General features: G+C 43.9%; 1 protein-coding gene across 1 annotated transcript in view; it reads left to right on the top strand.

Moving 5' to 3' along the window:
- The window catches only part of LOC104680724 (DENN domain-containing protein 1A-like), a 387,331-nt gene that overhangs the window by 338,545 nt on the left and 25,837 nt on the right, over positions 1-22,949 (top strand). The window contains exon 12 of the mRNA XM_030920077.1: positions 13,123-13,224. Within this exon, the coding sequence (XP_030775937.1) occupies positions 13,123-13,224 (102 nt within the window). The remainder of the gene's footprint in view (positions 1-13,122; positions 13,225-22,949) is intronic.

Here is a 22,949-nt window from a genome sequence, read left to right as displayed (position 1 = left end):
ACTCTTTAAAAATTGACATTTCAAATAAAAGGCAGGTGGAGATGGGAGTCGGGCTTCGCGGTGCTTAGTGAAGAATGAATGATGGCAAGTGGTGGTTGTATGGGAGGAATGAGGTCCTATTTTATGGCAGGGTGACCCCAAACCATTTGGGGACTAGGCAATCAACATCCGCTTACACTCCCAGTGAAACTCTTAAATTCAAATTCTGTTGTTTCAATTTGGATGGATGCTATTTTGAACTACTGCCAGACACCTTATACTCATTATTTAATTTTCATAATGCATCTGTGCTTTGGTAGTGGGGCCCCTATTTTACAGATGATGAAATATAGGCACAGAGAGGTTAAGTAACTTGTCCAAAGTCACACAGCTAATAATTAGGAGGAGCAGGATTCAAACACAGTTATTTCATTGTGTGAAACAGTTTAGTGTGTACAAAAGAAAACTATTATGCTGGCCCTACTTTTAGGGCTTGCTTGCCACTGTGTTTCAGCACTTTGGTAAGTCTGTGCAGGGAGATCACAAGAGATGTGTGGAGGTGGCCACTGTCCTCGGTATTTGCTCAGCACCAGCTCTGTGCCTGGAAGGTGGAGGAGGCTGCACAGCGAGGAGAAAGGCACCAGGCTTTGGGGTCAGGCAGTCCCAAGCTCAAATCTTAACTCTGATACTCTAGGATCTGGGGCAAGTTACTATACCTCTTGGAGCTTCAGGTTGTTCTTCTGTAAAATGTGAATAATAAAGCTCATTTCAAGAGGTTGCTTTGAGGATATTTTAAAATAATATATTCTAAAATGCAGGTAAATATAAAATAAGTATATTTAAAAACTCAGCAGTGCTTCACAGGTACCAGTGGTAAGCCTTACCACAATGTGTGTAAATAGCGTAAGATTAAAGCAGTTACTTTAAGGGGGAAGTGATAGCGCACAGGAAACTTCACTAAACAAGTTTTAACCATGAGCCAAAGAATCTGTTGTCCACTCTGCTTGGCATGGGGTTTAGAGATGACAACTTGAGGCAGGGATAGGAGTAGTCAAGAGGGTTTTCTAGAAGAGCAGGATCTGGTGGGTGGCGGTAACATGGCGAGCTATGTCTGGGCCATGCTTCTCATCTTATGGAATGCTCTGCCATCTCATCGCATATTTGTGCTTTGCAGCTGTGGGGAAAGGTGTTGACACTTTCTTGTCCTCTTTTTACACATGAGGAAACTGAGTCTGCAGCAGTGGGAAGCCTGCTCCAGTTTGAGACAAAACACCAGCAGATCAGAGTGTGAGTGGGCTCACCCCTCCATTCTGCATGGCGGAGCGGAGGCCAGGCTGGATGGAAGTTCTGTGTTGGGGTGGATTTCTGGAGTGGATTGCTAGGAGGACTGGCAGAACCCAGCTCCCAGAGGTGGACCAGCTGGCAGTGACCGAGCATCTGCTCAATGGTGGACTCTGTATGAAAGACGTGTTCCCAGTGTCTCCCCCAATCTTGTCAACAACCCTAAAGGTAAAGAGCATGATCCCGGCTCACAGCAAGGAAAACTGGTGCTAGAGAAGGCTGAGTGCCTTGCCTGAAGCTGCCTAGCTTGTAAGTGAAAAGGCCAGGACCCCAGCCTAGGCCCAGGACCACAGAGGGGAGAGAATGGGGCTGGTGGGTGAGTGGGGAATGGTCCACTGGAGAGAAGTCTCTTCTGCTGCATACTACTGTGCCCTTTCTCAGATCTACCCACAGCCCATCCACAAGGAGAGGCAGGGAGCCCCTTGAGTTCAGAGATCATGGTTTAATCATCTCTGTGTCCCTTAGACCTAGTGTAAAGTTGACATGAATGACGGCTCCATATGTGACGCACCAAATGAGTGAGTGAATGAACACCCAGTGGATCGATGGCCAGGAAAGGGGCCATTGGAGAAAAAGTCCCTTTGCTGATCTGGCTTGAGAATCCTTGGACTTGTTAATGAGAGTCAGTGCCTATTACCTTGTGAGGGGTGGATTTGGCCTGACCTGGGAGGTGCTTACACCACTTCCCTCCTCTGCCAAGCTTCTGTTTCTGTTTAAAGCACACTGGGAAATTCCAGCAGTGTTTTCAGGACTCCTCTGAACTGTCAGGCTTAGATTTTTAATTTTGTGGAGCAGGAAGGAGCAAATCAGTGACTCTTGGCTCCAAAGAAAAGCCACTACGTTCATCAACTGCTTGGCAGCTCGATGACCTTTGGGGCCTGTGGAAGGGAAGGAAAATGTCACTCTTCCCTCTGTGTGTATCTGAGATTTCAGGAGGGAATAAAGAGTTTAGAATACCTGAATGTTTGCCTTTCCTTTCCTGTCCTATCCACTTTCCCTCTTATTTCTCTTTCCTTTCCTCCTAGGAGGCCACCAGCTTCCCATGCTGTTCTTTGTTATGTACTCATATATATGCGCATGCATTTGGGCACATTTTGTGCATGCTGTGTAGTGGTGTAGTGGAAAGAACACTGGCTCATGGAACCCAGATTCAAATCCTTTCTCTGATGCATCCAGTTGTAAGAACATGGGCAAATTATTTGATCTTTAGCCTTCTTTCCTCATCCATCAAATAGGTGTGATTCTGTGGGAAACTCTCCCCTCCCTGGGAATTTTAGTGGTGTCTGAGCCAGGCATCAAAATACTTCAGGGCTTGATTCATCTGGTATGCCTAACAAAGGTCTGTTATATTAGTTGCTCAGTATGTTTGTTGATTGAAACAATGTGTCAGAGCAAATAATGCCATGCCTTGAGTGGAACAAAGGTATTGCTGTTCGTCTGAATGCCTAGAAGTGTTTCTTAGCCGTGTGACTTCGGACCAGTTATTTTACCTCTCTGACCCTCAGTATCCCTCTCTCTCCACAGGGACTTCATGGGGATTAGTTAAATGATACATGTAAAGAGTTGGGCTGTGGGAGGAACACAGCAGCTAGTGACTGTAATTTTGTTGTTATGTGTGTCAGTAAGATGATGGATGCAGAGCATGTCATACAGTTCCTGATACACACAGGCCTCTGTAACACTGGCTGTGGCTTGGACTGATATGTAGCCATAGGAGTGCAGTTGGAGAAGAAAGGCATGTATTAGTCCATTCTCACATGACTGTAAAGAACTACCTGAGACTGGGCAATTTATAAAGAGGTTTAATTGGCTCAGAGTTCTGCAGGCTGTACAGGAAGCATGGCCTGGGAGGCCTCAGGAAACTTACAATCATGGTGGAAGGCGATGGGGAAGCTGCCACATCCCACATAGCCAGGAGGAGGAAGAGAGAGAGACAGGAATGCTACACACTTTCAAACAACCAGATCTTGCGAGAACTCACTCACCATCACAAGAACAGCAAGGGGGAAATCAGCCCCCATGATCCAGTCATCTCCCACCAGGCCCCTCCTCCAACACTGGGAATTACAACAGGGCATGAGATCTGGGTGGGAACACAGAGCCACACCGTATCAAGGCAGCTGCTTGGAACCCAGAGACAGTCATTTAGAATAAAGTTTTGATTAATGAGCTACTAAGATGTAATTTTTGGTTTAATTTTAGCCATATTCTCTCCCTTTAAAAGAACAAACAAACAAACAAAAAAACAAGCTCCCAAGAAGTCATACTTACAGGGGACATACAGTATAATGTCAAGAGTCACATCAAGTATGCCTCTCTCACAGAGGGATCAACTTATACCAGACTTAGTTTAAACAAATACAAAGCACGTTGTGGGCGTGATAATAAACATGTGAGGATGTTGTGCCATCTCAGAGCAAAGTGTCTTTGCAGGAAGCCGGCCTAGACCCTTCTCCTTTGCTTGGAGTCCCATTACTGGTCTCAGAAGTGCTGCCTTGGGCGCTGTCTTGGCCATAAGAGAGTAGATGATGCTTACCGGCTTTGGGCGTCACCCCAGAAGGGAACTTTTTACTTAATCCTCTCACAACCCTATGTAACAAGTGGTTATAGACCCATTTTATGGATAAAGAAATTGAGGTTCAACTAGGATTAAATCATTTATCCTGGGTCCTGTAACTAGGAATTGAGGAAGAGAAAATCCCAAGCCCACTCTACCTGACTCATGCTCCTCCTCAGGACTGCAAAGGCGTCTCCGAAGGACCCCAACAGTGTTGTGGCTTTGTCCTTCCCTGGAGGGAGTCAGTGCAGACTGAGAAGCAGTGTGTGTCCTGGAGCTGTCTGCCTTCACAAACACATTTTCTAATAGTAAAATAGAGTCTCAATTGAGTCGCTTTTATTATAGAATTATTGCTATCTTGATTTTTTATAATAATAACTCATATATAGTGCTTCTGATATACCAGACACTGTCCTAGGTATTACACATATATTAACTCATTTAATTGCCAAAACAATCTGGTGAAGTCCATTTTTTGTTGTTGTTGTTTTGTTTTTGGTAAACATTTTCTTGAAGTGTGAGGGAAAGATGCACCCATCCTAAATGTACAGTTAAAGCCAGGCAAAGTGGGGCACAGTGGCATGCACCTGTAGTGCCAGCTGCTCAGGGGGCTGAGGCAGGAGGATCACTTGAGCCCAGGAGTCCGAGTCCAGCCTGGGCAACACAGCAAGACCTCATCTCCTAAAAAAGATAAAAAATAAAAAATAAAAAAATAACCAAACCAACACAGAAACCCACTAAACGTACAGCTAGTTGAGTTTTTACAAGGTGGACATGTACATGTAACCACCACCCAGATATTGAAACAAAATATTACCAGCCCCCTAGAAACTCCTCTTGTACCCTGTTCTAGTCAGTTTCCCCCAGCCCAAGGATGACCACTGTCCTGGATGTCAGTGCTGTTATCATCTCATTATACAGCTAGGGAAACCGAGGCACAGGAAGTCTAAGTAATTTGCCCAAGGTAGCACAGTTTTCATTGGCAGAGTTAGGATTCAGACTCGGGTAGTCTGGCTCCAGAGAATGCACTTTTATATGAGACGTAGCCAAGAAAAGAACAATTGCTTGGTGGCAGTTTAATTTTTAATAGCACAAGAGTATAATAGTAGAGACTTATTCACATTTTCCTTTGTTCTGAAAATCAGCTGTTTAAATCCTTAGTCTTAGAACTCTAATCCATTTTATTGACACAACTTGCAAATTGCAAGGATAGAAACTTGCCTTTAATAGCCCCACATTTATTGATCACTTATTGCAATCAGACATTGTGTTAAATTTTTCATACCTCTTATCTCACTAAATCCTCGCAACACAGCTGTGCAGTATTATCCCCATTTTACTGATAAGAAAACTGAGGCTCAGAAGTGAAGAATTTGCTGACGTTTACACAGTACAGAAGCAGGACTTGAATCTGGCTGTCTTGTTCCAGACCCACAGTCTTAATCGCTGTGTTAACTCCTATCTGGCTTTCTGTTTCCACTGTGAATTAATTCTACACTAATTAATCATGCTAATTTTACATGATTGTTATCATTGCCATCATTATTATTATTCCCATTGCACTTCCTTGAGCAGACTCTGATTTGCTTTTGTTGAGCTGACATTGTCCATTCGGGCTTACGTTGACATCTGCTGCCAGGCAGGCCTCCCAGTAGAGTGGATCTAGCCACAGTCATTTCTCATTCCCCAGTTAATGAGCACTTGCCTTGTGTCAGGCACTGTGCTGGGCACTGGAGACAAATAAGACACAGCTCTGCCCTGGCGATGGTCCTGGTCTAAGGACAGCCAGAAAAGATTCACCCAGTGCTGGCCTGTTTACTCTATGTGTGTCACCTTCCTGAACCACACAACCTCCATCCTAGAAAGGGTGTCCTGTTTTGCTGCACAGCTGCTGTTGGAGGAGCAGAGGCAGAACTGAGCCCCTGCTCTTCAATGTCCAACCCTGCGCTCCCAAGCCGGCTGAGTGCTGCATGCTCCTGGCCACTCTTCGGATCCCCTGGGTGACATTGCCAGTGCACACCGTTGCCCTTCATCTTGTGGCTTGCTTCTAAGTACTACCTTTTTCTCACTAGCTGCCCAATTCCCTCCCTGGACAGGTAGGACACTCCCCCACCCCAATCTGTGTGGGCAGCTGGTGTGGTTTTAATTAGTGTAGCTGATATTATTTTATATTTTAGGGAGGAAATCCCATTGTTTTCATACAACGAACTCTAGAAAGTAAGGCTCAACACCATCTTGGCTACAGGAAAGAAACCAAAGAGAGAGTGTTTATTAAACAGACCCCCTCCTTTGTATAGGGAAGTCTATCAGAATCTTTAGGGACATTGGCTTTTTATGTTTATCCTAAGAGGGCATGACTTGAAAAAGTTAAAAATCCTGGACTAGATGAAAAAAGAAGGGGACAGGGAGCCAAACACAGCCACAGATCAGAATGTACACTGAGGGGTGGCCCTGGGGAGAGTCGCCTTGTAGCATGGCATTCATTCACCATTGTTCGCACACTCTTACCTTGTGTGGTTGGCTGTGATTTTATTCTGTGTTCTGGAGAGAGTGCTAATGTGTTTATCAACTTCATTAAGGTATAATTTATCACAACCCATCCATTTAAAGTATATGGTTCAATGAATACCTTCATTGGGGTATATTTATCACAACCCATCCATTTAAAGTATATGGTTCAACGCATTTTGACAGTTTTATACAATCATGAAACCACCACAATAAAGATATAGAATATTTTCATCACCCTCAATGATCATTTGTTTTTATTTAACAAACACAAAAAAAGTGTTTTTATTTAACAAACACTTATCTTGCACTTCCCATGTGCCAGGCACTACTCCAAGTACTTTAAAATATTAACCCATTGAATCCTCACAAGTCTGTGAGGTAGGTAATGTTATCCCCCGTTTATCAAGGAGGCAACTGAGGCACAGAAAGATTAAGTGACATGCCCAGGTTGGCACAGCTGGTGGATGGTAGAGATTAATTAGAACCCAGACTGGCTTTGGATCTATGTTCTTCACCTCTAGGCTCTGCTGCCTCGCCTCTCATTCATTCATTCATTCATGAATTGTCTGCTCTTGGGCAAATATTGCGGTAGGAGTTGAGAGTAGAGAAATCTGATTCTCAACCCCCAAAAGCCCGTAGACTAGGGAAGGAATCAGATACCTACCTAAGTAACTCACCATCAACACGTTATTCTAATTGTGCAGATAAACCTTAGGGGAGCACAGGTCATAGGAGGCTTGCCGCTGCCTCAGTCTCTCCAGCCAGGCATGGCTGAGGTCTAGGAACTATTGGAGGAGAGGGGACAGGCAAGCAAGAGAACTGATGAGCACCTGTTAGGGCCATTCTGGGAATTATGCTGAATCTTTTACATACATTAGCTTATCAAAGCCTCACACGACTCTGTGAGATAGGTGGTGTTATGATCTCCATTCTACAGATGAAAACCTGGAGGATTTATGCAGTCAAGTCAGTTGCCTACAGTAAGCCCCTTGGTCAGGGACAAGCCAGAGGTGAAACACTAGAGCTGGTGTCCTCTCAGCTGCCCCGACCATCCCCCATACTACGGGTTTTTCCTTTCCTGGCCTAAAAGGCAGGGGTCAAGTTCAGACTGTCTGTGACAAAGCAGAAAGAAGAAGACATTCTTCATTAACAATATATATGGGAAAGTGCCATTTTTTGTGTGCGTTTCTCTGTGTAAGAAATGCCATTTGGAAAGCCAGTGTGCATGTCAGTTTTTTTTTTTTTTTTTTTTTTTTTTTTTTTTTTTTTTTTCATTCTGAGAAAAAGCCTATAGAGTCTGGTGGGGGGAAGGGTTTGCAGCTGGCAGGAGCTTTGGCATATGCTGTAACTAAAAAGAGAGGGAATGTGTTGGTGGGACAAGCTACCGGAGAGCTGTCTCGGTGTGCCGCGGTACTAGTAAGTGTTTTAATTGGGTAGGGTTTTTGGAGGACTATTTTGACATCTGCTCGTGTCTTTGCTGATTTTTCTTCACTTATAGTAGGAAACACAAGCTGTGGATAAAATGACTTTAAAATAATTGGAAGTAAAGATATCTCTCTCAAAGTCGAATTTGAGAGGGACACTTTTTAAGAAGTGGAAACTAAATTCCACTTCTAGGAATGCATCCTAAAGCACAAAGCTTTATGCCTGCAGATTTCATGACAATATTATATACAGTAATTTCTTCAAAAGTGGAAATAACATCCCACAAAAGGGGCTTGGTTGAGTTTGTTTCCATGTAGTAGGATACGCTGTCACAATTAGTAATGATCTATACAAAGTTCTTGATGAAGTGGATCACTGCTTATATCAGAATCAGTGAGAAAATCAGAAGTGTTAAGAATTATTTCAACTGGCCAAACAGAGGCTCACACCTGTCATCCCAGCACTTTGGGAGGCCGAGACGGGTGGATCACGAGGTCGGGAGATCGAGACCATTTTGGCCAACATGGTGAAACCCCGTCTCTAGTAAAAATACAAAAATTAGCTGGGTGTGGTGGTGCATGCCTGTAATCCCAGCTACTCGGGAGGCAGAGGCATGAGAATAGCTTGGACCCAGGAGGCAGAGGTTGCAGTGAGCCAAGATCATGCCACTGCACTCCAGCCTGGCAACAGAGTGAGACTCCATCTTAAAAAAAAAAAAAAAAAAAAAAAAAAAATTATTTCAACTTTGCTTTAACACATAGGAAAGGGAGAATATGGAAGGAAATAGACCAAAACATTGTCTCCAATGGAGGGACTGGGGTAACTGTAATTTTCTTCTTTAAACTTTTCTGTCTTTCCCCGTTTTTTTTTTTTTTTTCAGACAGAGAGTTTCACTCTTGTCACCCAGGTTGGAGTGCAGTGGCGCCATCTCAGCTCACTGCAACCTCTGCCTCCCAGGTCCAAGCGATTCTCCTGCCTCAGCTTCCCAAGTAACTGGGATTACATGCACCCACCACCACACCTGGGTAATTTTTTGTATTTTTAGTAGAGACAGGATTTTGCCATGTTGGCCAGGCTGGTCTCGAACTCCAGACCTCAGGTGATCCACCTGCCTCAGCCTCCCGAAGTGCTGAGGTTACAAGCGTGAGACACCGTACCCGGCCTTTCCCATTTTTTTAATAGTAGGCATCTATAATTTTTTTTTTTTTTTGAGATGGAGCTTCACTTGGTCGCCCAGGATGGAGTGCAGTGGAGCGATTTTGGCTCACTGCAAGCTCCACCTCCCGTTTCATGCCATTCTCCTGCCTCAGCCTCCTGAATAGCTGGGACTACAGGCACCCGCCAACACGCCCAACTAATTTTTTTGTATTTTTAGTAGAGATGGGGTTTCACCGTGTTAGCCAGGATGGTCTCGATCTCCCGACCTCGTAATCTGCCTGTCTCGGCCTCCCAAAGTGCTGGGATTACAGGCGTAAGCCACCGCACCCGTCCTATCTTTTATGATAAAAAGGAAAGTAGTATTTTATGTAAGAGAAAGCAGACTCTGAGCGTGTTGATATAACTGTATGTCCTGAACAGATAGATACTCATTCTGATGTCTGAGTGATCGGATTAGGGCTATCTTCAGAAGAAAGTCAGCTTTGGGGTCAGACTGCGTTCAAAAGTTGACTGCTGCTCCCTAGCTCTGACTTTGGGCAGCTTGTTTGACCTCTCTGCACCCCTACTTGGTTCCCACGTGGAGATGCTAGTGTCCCTGACTGATGGCGTGGTTAAGATGAGAGGCTCTGGCACCTGGCAATGGTCTGGCTTCCTTCCTCATCCGCGCTTCCCGTCCCTACCCCCAGTTTGAGTGTTTCTTGCCTTTCTTCATTCCCCTGGTTGCCTTGATCCTTTGGGGGACTGGGCACTGTCCGGCGAGCTGGGCTCCAATTCTTTCCTTGGGAACAGTGAGCTTCAGGAAGGCCCTTAAGTCCATGCCAGCCCTTTTGGAAGAGGCCTTGCCACCAGGAGGGCAGCATTGTCCTTCAAGAGGAAACTGTGCCGCCCCAGCTCCTGCCTGGAGCCTGGTGCTTGGGGCATTTTGGTTACTAAGGGGACCCTGGCCTGCTAAGTTAGAAAAAGGGGCCAGGTTTTTTCCTATTCTTCAGCTTACTGCCATTGTTGAAAAAGTAAACACTCCACACAGCTTAACCGGCAAGTCCTCCAACCAGGAGTGGGAAGAAATCAAAAGCCTATTCCAGCCCAGCGGTGGAGAGCCTACAAGGGCTGGTCTGTGCTGCTGGGGCCCAGTGGGAACGCAGAAACAAGGCCTGATTCTGGTCCAGAATCAACATTCCATTCATGGGGCCTTTCAGCCCTGGAGGCTTCTCTCCAATGGCCATCATCTCCTGCTGCCTTCTGTTTGGGGCTATTTGGAAGGTCAGAGGAGGCAAAGTAGTTGATTCTGGGGTGCACAGCCCTCTGCTCTGTCCTGGAGGCAGGCGCGTCCTTCAGGATGTTATGAGTCCTTCTCTGATTCTGTTTCCTGTGACTGTGGGCAGCCTTTGAAGTGAGAGACCAAGCAAGAAGGGGGCCCAAGGATTTTTGCCCTCAGGCCATTGCCACTACAGCCTTCCAGACTGACTGTGGCTATTGTGTGTATTATAAAAGTAGTAATAATAGCCACTATTTATTACATCTTACTGTGTGGCCAGCATTATGGGTGTGTTTGCTGTCATCAAGCAGCCCTGGGGGAAGTGAGAGAAGTAGGGTGGCCATAGTTAGCATTTTAATTTTACAGACAAAGCCAATTAGTAGACACATAACCTTGGGCAAGCTACTTCTTGGAGCCTCAGTTACTCATCTATAAAATGGGGCTAATGATAGCTCACCCCCAGCCCCATTGATGGAATGAAAGCATCTGTGTGGCAGTGCTCTGTGAGCCTGAGGTGTGACATCAGTGAAAAAGAGGGCCGTTGATGCTATTTTGATACCTTCCTGCTAGCACACTGCTGGGCATTTGACCTGTTGGGTTGCAGAGTGAGGCAGCTAGGGAGTCCTGGACAATCTCCTGTGAATCTCAACATTCTTCTGTATAAAATGGAGATTATGCTTCAAATAACAAAAGCGCTATAAAATACGAACTTGTTTTTTGTATCATTAGGTTGGTGCAAAAGTAATTACTCTCTGCCGTTACTTTGGTAAAAACTGCAATTACTTTTGTACCAACCTAATATGATCAAAGTTCTCCATTCGCTGATATCTTTTTACCCTATAAATAAGGCAGCAGGTAATAATGGGTGTTGGGGTTTGGAGGAAAGAATAAACTCCTACATCAGCAATTGTGTCCCTCCTCTGTGGTTCTCAGCCCATAGTAAGTACTTAGAAATTGATGGATAGGTTTGTGGACGAGCCCCAGAGGCCTGGAGAAGTTAGTGGATAGCAGGAGTTGGAGGCCCTGGTGGTGTTAAGTGAAAAGGTTCCAGGATTCTGCTGCCTGGGAGTGTTTTTTCAACCCTACGAGGCTTGTGACCAGCGTGGCTCTACCCTCCTGCTGGGAAGAATCTTGAAATGTTTACTTAGGTACCATGTTCTGCCCTAGAGGCTGGGATTTAAGAGAGTGAATGTCAACCATATTAATGTGCACTTACCAGATGTCAGTCATGTTGTCAGGGGCTGGTTATTTTGCAGTGGTGAGCCACAGATGAGCCCCTGAAGGAGCCCACACCCCAATAGGGGAGGCAGGCAGGCAGAGAGGTGCTGGGGCTCAGAGTGACAAGGGCTGTGTGAAGGTCAGTTTCCCTGCGGGTGTCTGACGATGAGGAGGTGGATGGTGCAGTGCAGAGAGCATGGCCTGGGGAGGCAGCCAGGCCTGTGGTTTCTTCTGCCTCTTACCTCAGTGCTCTGAACCTCATCTTCCTCAAGTTTCGAACATTGAGGGCAATAACATCCACTTTACAGGGGTTGGTAAGAATTAAATGAAATAAGGTGAGTGAAGCACAGAGCAAGAGCTAGGAAGCTTCTAGTATATGCTACTTGTCCATTTCCAGGGCATTGGAAACTGGAGCTTGAGCAGCCATTGGATGTCTGCCTCCATTGCCAGCCTACACTGTGTTCTGGGGTGAATTAGGAAAAGGCATCTGCCCCCTTTCCCCGACTGGTGCCACTCAGCAGGCACGTGGGTTGGCAGATTTCAGCCCTAGCTTAGGTGGTTGGCATCTGAGGAGTGCCTACCTGCATAGCCACATGCAGCGTGCTCAGAGGTTGACCAGTAATGGAATTGATCCTTTATATGCAGTGACCACAGGTCCCATCGTGTGCCTGTTGCCCTGGTGTAAGATGAGGTCTTTCACATCCAAATGTATCCCAGTTTAGACAGCAAATGATAGCATCTTTCTATGCAAAATAAAATAAAGACAATAGTTCTAAAGCCTCTGACTCAAAAGGAATGTGCTTGATATGTAATGGGGAGGGAGGATTGAATGGGACCAGGAGTGGCGGGTAGGCAGGAGAAACACAAAGATGGATTCTTAGTAGTGGATAAGTAGTGTGATTAAAAATTTGAAACTCAGGCTACACCCTGTCTTGGACTCACACAGGCTGTGGGGAATTGCTGCCAGATTGCGGGGAGGATTCTTTTTTTCTCCATATTGTCCGTTCATCCCTTCTCCTGTCACCAAGCATGAAAACCTTGTAGGCATGAGTTTCCCTCATCTTTTCTATTACTGTGCCAATAGAATAATGGCTTATGGCCAGAGCTTCTGAGCCATTACTAGCTGGATATCTGTGGAAAATTGAACCAAATTGAAAGTGTGACCTTCCTACTTGGCATTTAAGGGAAGTGTTAACAATAGGCCACACACAATATTCCATACCCAAGAATGACAGGATCCAAAAGAGAGATGGGCAAGTAGCCTTTGTTAAATTAGGGGGCTGGATTGAATGGGGATATCACGAGAACATAGCCATATATCAGCATTCCTGGGGCCAGAGCTTTGGACCTCAGCATCTGTTAAATGTATAGGGGGCAAATGATGATGGGATGTAATGATCCCTCTTACTTTCTGGCTGTGTAACCTGGGGCATGTTACTGAGCCTCTGTGAACCCTTTTCACTCCTGGTACTTGGGGATAATCATGCAAGCTCACAGAGATTTTATGAGAGTTCAGTGAGCTAACAAATGTGAACCTCCTACGATTGGGCCTGCTGCAGAGTAAGACTTTGGCAAATGTCACTTTTCTTCTCTATGCCTCTTCCCCAGAGAAGGCAGGGGAAGTGTGTCTTGATGGCACCTCAATGACCTTCTCTTCTGGATTTTTTTCTCCTTGCAGAAAGTCAGAAACATGGCCCTGGATGATGTCGTGATCCTGAATGTGGACACCAACACCCTGGAAACCCCCTTCGATGACCTCCAGAGCCTCCCAAACGATGTGGTAGGTATCTAAGCTCGCGAGGATCTAACTTCTGTGAGCTCCTGCAAAGAAATGAACGTGACTTTGGGAAATGGGGAAGGAGAGGAAATAGCCAAGGTTTTCCTGTGACCTGAGAACTGCAGTTTGTTTCTCCATTGAAACCTTTGTCTCAGTGTAGAAAGTTAGAAGGTGACCAGGCGTGGTGGCTCACACCTGTAATCCCAGCACTTTGGGAGGCCAAGGCGGGTGGATTACTTGAGGTCAGGAGTTCAAGACCAGCCTGGTCAACGTGGTGAAACCCCGTCTCTACTAAAAATACAAAAATTAGCCAGGCATGGTGGCGCATGCCTGTAATCCCAGCTACTCAGGAGGCTGAGGCAAGAGAATCACTTGAACCCAGGAGGTGGAGGTTGCATTGAGCTGAGATTGTGCCACTGCACTCCAGCCTGGGTGACAGAGTGAGACTCCGTCTCGAAAAAAAAAGATAGAAAGTTAGGGCCCACGCCTGTAATCCCAGCACTTTGGGAGGCCGATGCGGCGGATCATGAGGTCAGGAGAGCGAGACCATCCTGGCTAACATGGTGAAACCCCGTCTCTACTAAAAATACAAAAAATTAGCTGGGCGTGGTGGCACATGCCTGTAGTCCCAACTACTTAGGAGGCTGAGGCAGGAGAATTGCTTGAACCCGGGAGGTAGAGGTTGCAGTGAGCTGAGATCGCTCTACTGCCCTCCAGTCTCGGTGACAGAGCAAGACTCCATCTCAAAAAAAAAAGAAAGTTAGAAGGTGGTTTACTTTTTGAGTCTATTTTGCTCTTGAACTTTTGTTAAGAAAGACTGTGAAGTGACCTTAGTGTCTAGACCTCTCCTTTCTGTGGGAGTCTGAGGGTCTCGCCACCTCTCCCCAGCACATTGGTACCTCTAGAGATCAGGACAGCTCCCTCCAAGTAACACCACAGAAGGCAGCTGGCGGAGTTTTCAGTGTGAACAATTTGGGGTACTTCAAACCTACACTTTTTTTCCTAGAGCATCATCAGCCTTTTCCCCTCATAGTAGAGTATCAGGTGCCAGTGCTCTCAGTGTAGCTGTGCGCCCTCCGCGTCGCACTTTGTTGCCTCAGGTCTACACAGAATGTGGGTCCTATTGAGCAAAAAGTAATTGGCTGCCACATTTGCTACACTAACATCTGCCTATATACCTGTCTCCTGTTGCTACTTGGAGCAGCCCTGTAGGCAGCTGTGTAAGGTAGACCCATTCTCCCCTTGTCCATGCCAGTGAGGATTGGGCCTCACCAGCAAGTGTGGTTTTGTCATTTCTGCTTTGGCCTCCGTAGCTCTGCCTGCAAGAAGATCTGTAGAATTATCCTGATTTCCAGAGTGAAAGGGGTTGCTGTTCCTGGCCATGTGGTACTCATATGTGTCCTGGTTGGCGGAGTGTTTTACCTGGTGGGCATTGATGCACCATCACTGCCAGGAGCCCCAGTGGCACCCTGTGGGTAGCTGTTCTGAAAGGATTGCTGTTTGTTGATGAATGTCTTACAGGATAATTTCTTTCCTTTTTTTTTTTTTTTTTGTTTGAAACAGCATCTGGCTCTGTCACCCAGGCTGGAGTGCAGTGGCACTATCTTAGCTCACTGCAGCCTCTGCCTCCTGGGCTCAATCAATCCTCCAACCTCATTCTCCCAAGTAGCTGGGACTATAGGCACATGCCACCATGCCCAGCTACTTTTTATAGAGACAGAGTTTTGCTGTGTTGCCCAGGCTGGTCTCATACTCCTGAGCTCAAGCAGTCTGCCCATCTCAGCCTCCCAAAGTGCTGGGATTACAAGCATGAGCCACTGTGCCCAGCCATAACAGTATTTCAAACTTCTCTACACCTAACTCACTGTGAGATTTTGGGGGAGTCATTTGTACCCTAGAGCAGTGCTCCACTTATAATTCAACAGTGGCTGCCATTCACTGGCTTATTGCACTGAGCTCCCGTCATTGACCTCTCATTTACTCTTCATGCCACTCTGAGGATGGCCTTTTCCTTACTCCTGCTTGACCCACAGAGCTAGAGAGAGGTGGAGCCAAGGCGTGAACTCAACCCTGTGGGTCTACAGAGCCCACGTGGTCCCTTTGCCCTACTAGGTGTCTTCTGCATTTAGGATGTCATTCATCCTGAATGACAGTATTGTAGCCCTGTGGAACAGGTGGTCTATAAGGTATTTATCTCCTTTCTACAGAGAGGAGAGAACCTCAGACAGCATGTGCCTTGCCTTAAATCCTGTAGGTGATTAGGGGCACAGCTGAGATTGGACCCCCAGTCTGTGCTGCCTCTACTCTGTGTATCCCGCCTCCCTCTGAGGCAGCAAGAGACGACAGAACTTAGGAAAAATTAAAGTGTGAGACAGGCAGGAGGACCTGTAAGGTGTGAGAATCATGTCAGGACAGAGTACGTGGTTGGTACCCTAGGGCCTACTAGCTATAATTTGAGTTCTTTTGGTCCAAGGAATCTGAGGCTCCCAACCCTGTTTCCCTTCAGTGGACGAGCACCTCTTGAAGCCATGGATATCTTAGGCATGGACCTGGCAACTGCCTAGTGAATGTGGGAAGTGAACCTGAGGTCTGTCAGGTGCAGGAAATGGCCAAGGGCCCTGTGGCAGCATGAGATGAGTGACTGGCAGCTCAGAAACCATGGAGTGGACTGACTGGTCCCACCTGCACTGCTCTGACCCTGTGCTGGCACTGAGCAGCAAAGAGAAAGCAGATCTTCAAAGATTGTATGTCAGTAAGGGAAACAGATATGTCAATTACATATCCATTACAGTGTAGCATAATAGGGACCACAGGGAAATAGGAATCGGGCACAGAAGGGCCCAGGAGAGAGAGTAACAACATTTTGGGGAGGATAATGGAGTCTTTCTGAAGATGGCAAATTCCAAGATGCCTTTTAAATGACAAGTAAGGTAGCCTCGGGGAATCAAAGTAACTTGGGTGAGTTATTTTCCCTCTTTGAGCCTCAGTTTTCCACATTAAAAGAGGAGTACTAGGCCTGCTCTCAGGATTATTATGGCAAACAGTTATGGTAATGATTATCAAATGCCTGGCACAGTGCTTGCATGTTGTCAGTGTTCAAGAAATGGTACCTGCATTTGTTTTTAATAAAATTGTTGCTGATAATTATAGGCAAGGTTGGAGGACAGTTAATAACCTCCATGTCCTGACAGTCTCAGCCTGCACAAATGGGACCTCCTCTGTGCAAGCTGGTTTGTAACAGGGTTGAGAATGTTCTATAGCAGTGGTTTCCAGCTTGGGCCTCTCATTAAGGATTCTGAAGATTGTAATGGGGGGATGTGGTCTATAAGGTATTTATTGTATTTCAGTGCAATTCACAGCTTTGATTCTGTGATGCTACATGAGTATCAAGAGGAGAAATCATGCCCTGCCTGTCTTTGTGTCCCCTGCATTTAGCATAGGACCTGGTAATTTTAGTGTATCAGCCTATCCATCCATTGACCTTAAAGTCTCCCCTTTTGCCAAAGCTGTATGTTTACTCTGACAGATTCTGCTTCTTAAGCATTTGGTAAATCCACATCCTCTTCCTCATCCCTCCTAAACACCACCTAATCTAAGCTTTTATTTTCTTCCTGCATTATTACCAGCAGACTCAAGACTGGTTCATTGACTCCAGCCTCATCCCTCCAATCTTTCCTCCTTATGCCCCAGAGTGACCTTTCTAAAAACATAAACTCCATTTCCCACCTACCTAAAACTGTTCCATCAGTGAATGTAATTTTTCAAAAAACATTTAAGGACAAAAAAATTCTCCTATAACTTCCCATTACCTAGAGATTCAAGGCAACTTCCCTTTGTTGGCTTTGAAATCAAACAGACCTGTTTTCACACCCTGGCTTCCTCACTTCATGTCCATGTGATCTTGGGCAAAATTACTTCAGCTCCCTAAGCCTTAATTTCCGTATAAGGTTGTTTGAGAATTAAATGTAATATATATAGTATATTTAAAACTTCTATCAGCACAATCGACAGTAGCTGATGATGATGAATTATGGATGTGAATTATGATCAGCATGGCATTCAGGCCTCCTTCATGATATCCCCCTGTTTTTGTTTTTCCATAGCTGTGTTTCTCTCCCCTCCCTGCTTTAAACTCTGTACTGTAGGTTTTTAGAACTGTTAACGGTTGTCCCAAATTTACATATTGTTTCATAACTTCATACTTTGTGTACAGCATTTCTTTTGTCCCAATGTCTTACCTCATCTATTAATCTCTTACTCACTCTTCAAGACCTGCTCTCAAGTATTTAATCACACACACACAAACACATGCACACACACACACGTACACACAGAATCTTTTCTGACCTTCACATAGATTTGACCATATCTTTCTCTGTCCCCAGAGCCCCTTGTGTACCTTGTTTAAGTGTACTGATTTATTACCCATTTCCCTTTTACTTGTGAGTTTTTTGGGGGAGCAGTAATTGAGTTTTATTCATCTTTGTTTTCTAAGGATCTAGCAGCCACTGAATAGATAGATGGAAGGATAGAAGGCATATATGGATTGGGTTATTATGGCAGATGAAATATTGTAAAACATGGCATCTATGCTGGAAACTTTATTAAAAGGGGCTTTGGGCCAGACATGGTGGCTCATGCCTATAATCCCAGCATTTTGGGAGTCTGAGGCAGAAGGATTGCTTGAGGCCAAGAATTCAAGTTTGCAGTGAGCTGTGATTGCACCACTGCTCTCCAGCCATGATAGAATAATTGGAACTGGATTAATCCTCCCACAATTAACAATTAAAACTCTGGGCAAATATGAAAACAGCTGTTTTCACATGTTGGACAGCAGACAAGACAAGACTGTTGTCCCTGAGTGAAAGGAAGCCAGTGAGGTGAGGCCTACTATCCCACTGGCTTTCTGCCTTGAGGCATTTTGTGGATACTGGTACTAGAAGGGGAATCCCCAGCAAAGCACAACAGTCTTGGGGAGTTGAAAGGTTAAAGAACAGTTTGAAGGGGAGATGGTTTAAATTTGCAGGTGAGAGTATCAGATAGGATGGAGCTAATCAGCCGAAGAGCTCCAGAAACCTGCATTGACAAACCTGCTGAAGACTAATCTGTCCACATGTAGGGTGAAACTCCTGACAGGAAACTATAAGATGAACAGTTCTCAGAGCTCACACAAGTCTAGGAATCCTGCAAGTTCTGACCAACCAGAATCAGAGATCTTGTTGATCGTTCAGGACAATGATAAGAGACGTCAGTAGGGCATGACTTGATAGTACATCTAAATTAGCTATAGAGTAAAGATCATTTTAGCCCTACCCTGAAAGATCTTAAAATTAAGCTTTGAGAGACATAAGAGGGGCTTTAGGGGTCCTAAAATGTGCTGGATTTTAATGTGAGTGCCAGTTACATGGGGATGAATTCGTCAAGCTGAGCACCAATGTTGTGTGCATTTTTATGTGTACATGTTAAACTTCGATAAAAAGTTTTAAACAAACATTTCTTTCTTATTAAGTCTTTAAAAGATCAATCTGATGTGCAATCAATCTAACCTTGTGTGAAAATAAACTTCAACCCTCTTTAAAAGAAGGCAACAAAATCCAATATTTGATAACATAACATTCACAGTATCTAACATCTTATTTAAAAAGTGCAAGACATGTTGAGAATGAGGAAAATGTCACCCCTAACAAGAGGAAAATTAGTCAATAGAAACAGACTCAGAAGTGACAGATAAGATAGAACTAGCAGATAAAGACTTTAAAGCAGATTTTATGAAGACTATAAATATGTTCACGAATTTAAAGGAAGACCTGATTAAATGAAGGGAGAAATGGAAGATATCTTAAAATGAAAGGGAACATCTATAAGCAACAAATACACCTGGAATGAAAAAAAAAATCACTTATGGGACTAAGAGGATATGAGATACCACTGAATAAAAACATCTGTGAATTTGAAGATATATCAATAAAAACTCCTCAGTGTGAAGCTAAGAAAGGAAAAAGACTGGAAAAAGTTAACAAAACTCAGTGACCCTATAGCATAATATCAAGAGGGCTAACATACTTGCAACTGGAGTCCCAGAAGGTAAGGAAGGTGAGGAAAGACTAGAAAAAATATTTTAAAAGATTATAGCGGATTTTTTTTTCAATTTTGATGAAATAATACTCAGAGCTCCAAGAAGCTCAATAAACCTGAAACATAATGGACCCAAACAAAACCACACAAAGATACATTTTGATTAATTGCTCAAAACCGAGAAAAGCTTAAATTAGCCAGAAAGAAAAAGATATGAGAAGTAATTATAGTATACTTATTGCCAGAAACCATTTAAGGCAGAAGACAATGGAATGACATTTTTAAAGTAATGAAAGGTAATTTTTATCAACCCAGAATTCTATATCCAGTGAAAATATCCTTCAAAAATGAAAGCACTGAGGCAGGCGGATCACCTGAGATCAGGAGTTCAAGACCAGCCTGGCCAACGTGGTGAAACCCCATATCTACAAAAATACAAAAATTAGCTGAACATGATGCCGGGTACCTGTAATCCCAGCTACTCAGGAGGCTGAGGTGGGAGAATTGCTTGAACCCAGGAGGCAGAGGTTTCAGTGAGCTGAGATTGTGCCACTGTACTCCAGCCTGGGAAACAGAGCGAGAATCCATCTCAAAAAAAAAAAAAAGAAGGCAAAACTAAGACTTTTTCAAACAGATAAAAAATAGGAGAAATCATTGTCAGCTTACCTGCTCTACAATAAATGTTAAAAGAAGTTCTTCGGGGGGAAAAATGATATTATAGGGAAATTTGAACTGTAAGGAAGTGAAGAGAACCAGAAATAGTAAATATATGGCTACATGTAAGAAACTTATTTTCTCATTTTTAATTTCTAAAAGTAAAAATAATACCAGTGGAGGTATTCTGCTGGTAATAATACCAGTAGTGTGTGGAGAATAGAAGTGTTCTGTTTAAAGATTGTTATGTTACCTCTATACAAAAACTGGCATAATGTTATTTGAAGGTAGACTGTATTAATTTAAAGATTTATATTGTAAACCTTACAAGGGCTACTAAGGGAGGAAAAAATAAGACAGATATATATAGCTAATAAGTCAATATTGAAGGTCCAAAACATTTTGTGGGGAAAGAGTAAACATGACAACAGATGGAACAAATAGAAAAGTTAGCAAGATGATAATGTCTATACATTGTGTAGACACTCCAATTTACAGTATTATATAGAAAAGCAAGACCCAATTGTATGCTTTCTGTAAGAATTCTACTTTAAATATGAAGAGTCAAATAGATTAAAAGTAAAAGGATAGGGAAGATATGCCAGCCAAACGCTAATCAAAAGAGAGTTGGGGGCAAAGAAACAAATCATCCTTATAGAAGTATACCAAATAATACTTGTAAATACTGTCCTATCCAGGAGAAGGAGCTTAATTGCCTCTTGACCCTACTTGGGTGTGGGCTAGAATTCATGTATTCCTAAAAAACAGTGTGTGTAAAGAGAAAAAGAGTAACTTTAGTGGAGAAACTGGCAGACACTACCTTAACCAAACGATCAATTTTAACATCACCAGTGATGTCATGTGGATATCATATAACCACTGATGTGATGTAATGAGGGTACTTCACCTCTGTGGTATTCTGTCCAAAAATCCGCTCTAATCATGGCAGAAACTTCTGAGAGACTCAAATTTGGGAACATTATACAACAGGGGTCCCCAACCCCTGGTCTGCGGACTGATGCCAGTTCATGGCCTGTTCGGAACCCAGCCACACAGTAGGAGGGGAGCAGCGAGTGAGCATTACCACTTGAGCACCCCACCTCCTGTCAGATCAGCAGTGGCATTAGATTCTCAAAGGAGCGTGAACTCTGTTGTGAACTGTGTATGCAAGGGATGTAGGTTGTGTGCTCCTTATGAGAATCCAATGCCTGATGATCTGAGGTGGAACAGTTGCATCCCAAAACCATCCTCCCTTGCACCTCCCCACCACCCCACTAGTCCGTGAAAAGATTGTCTCCCACAAAACTGGTCCCTGCTGCCAAAAATGTTGGGGGACTGCTGTTCTACAAAATAGCTGACCAGCGTTTCTCACAATTGTCAAGGTCATAGCAAAGGAAAGACAAAGAAACTGTTCTAAGCCAGAGGAGACTAAGGAGACATGACAACTAAATGTAATGTAGGATCCTGGGTTGGATCCTGGGATAGTAAAATAACATGAATGGAAAACTGGTGAAATCACAATGAAGTCTGGAGTTTAGTTAATACTAATGTGCCATTGTTAGTTTCTTCGTTTTGACAAATGTATGGTGGTAATCTAAGATAATGCAAGCTTGTCCAACCTACCCCACTTTGTTGTTGTGGCTGTTCTGTTTTGTTTTAGGCTTTTAGCAGCCTGAAGCCATAGCTTTTAGTTTCTCTCTCTAGTGATAAGTGGAAAAGAGGGATGGGGAAGGGGCTTTGCTGGCCCGACCAGAAACAAACTAAGAACCCATGACTGCATTCTCTCCCTTGGACACCCCTGTTTAGGGGAAACTGAAACTGGGTAAGGAGAATATGGGTCTTCTTTATCCTATCTTTGTAACTTTTCCATAAATCTAAAAATATTTCAAAATGAAAGTTTATTTTAGAAAAAGAAGGGAGTATTATGAATATAACTTTACATCTAAAATTTTGACAAATTAGGTAAGATGAACAAATTCCTTGAATTACAGAAAGTGACTCAAGAAGAAATAGAAAAATGGCACTATTTCTTTTTTTTTTTTTTTTTTTTTGAGACGGAGTCTCGTTCTGTCACCCAGGCTGGAGTGCAGTGGCGCAATCTCGGCTCACTGCAAGCTCCGCCTCCCGGAAACACGCCATTCTCCTGCCTCAGCCTCCCTAGTAGCTGGGACTACAGGCGCCCACCAACATGCCCGGCTAATTTTTTTGTATTTTTAGTAGAGACAGGGTTTCACCGTGGTCTCGATCTCCTGACCTCGTGATCCATCTGCCTCGGCCTCCCAAAGTGCTGGGATTACAGGCGTGAGCCACCGCACCCGGCCAGAAAAATGGCATTATTTCTATTTAAGAATTGTGAATCTGTAAAGCTTTCCCACAAAGAAAACTCTAGGCCCAGAGAGCCTCCCTGGTTCATTCTATCATCTGTTTAAGAAGAACTAGTACAATCTTAACACCAACTTTTTCAAAAAGCAGAGGTAGAAGGAAGATGTCTCAACTTATTTTATGAGATCAGCTTTACCCTGACTCGAAAACCAGACAAATAATTTACAAAAAAAAAGGAAACTACAGACCAATATACATAACCAATATAGATGTAAAAATCTTTAACAAAATATTATCAAATTGAATCCAGCAATATATAAAAAAGGATAATAACCTTTTTTAAAGATGTGAATACAGGTTGGCTAAATATTTGAAAAACCATGTAATCTATTATATCAATAAACTGAAAAGGAAAATAATAGGATATATACAAAAAGAATTTTAGGAAAATTCAGCACTATTCCTGATAAGAACTCCTAGAAAGTGAAGTATTCTCACTGTGGTAGAGGGCATCTAGAAAAGACCTACAGCTCACGTCATACTTAATGGTGAAAGACTGATTTCTTTCCCCCTGAGAATGAAAAAACGTACCTGCTCTTCTTATTTCTATTCAATGTTGTACTAGAGGTTCCCACCAGTTCACTAAGACGGGGAAAAGAGGTAAAGCCCAAATGATT

The sequence above is a fragment of the Rhinopithecus roxellana genome, chromosome 16 (genome assembly GCF_007565055.1).
Source record: "Rhinopithecus roxellana isolate Shanxi Qingling chromosome 16, ASM756505v1, whole genome shotgun sequence".
NCBI classification, from domain to species: Eukaryota; Metazoa; Chordata; class Mammalia; order Primates; family Cercopithecidae; genus Rhinopithecus; species Rhinopithecus roxellana.
The sequence above is the reverse complement of the archived record's forward strand: the minus strand, read 5'-3'. Positions and strand labels throughout refer to the sequence as shown.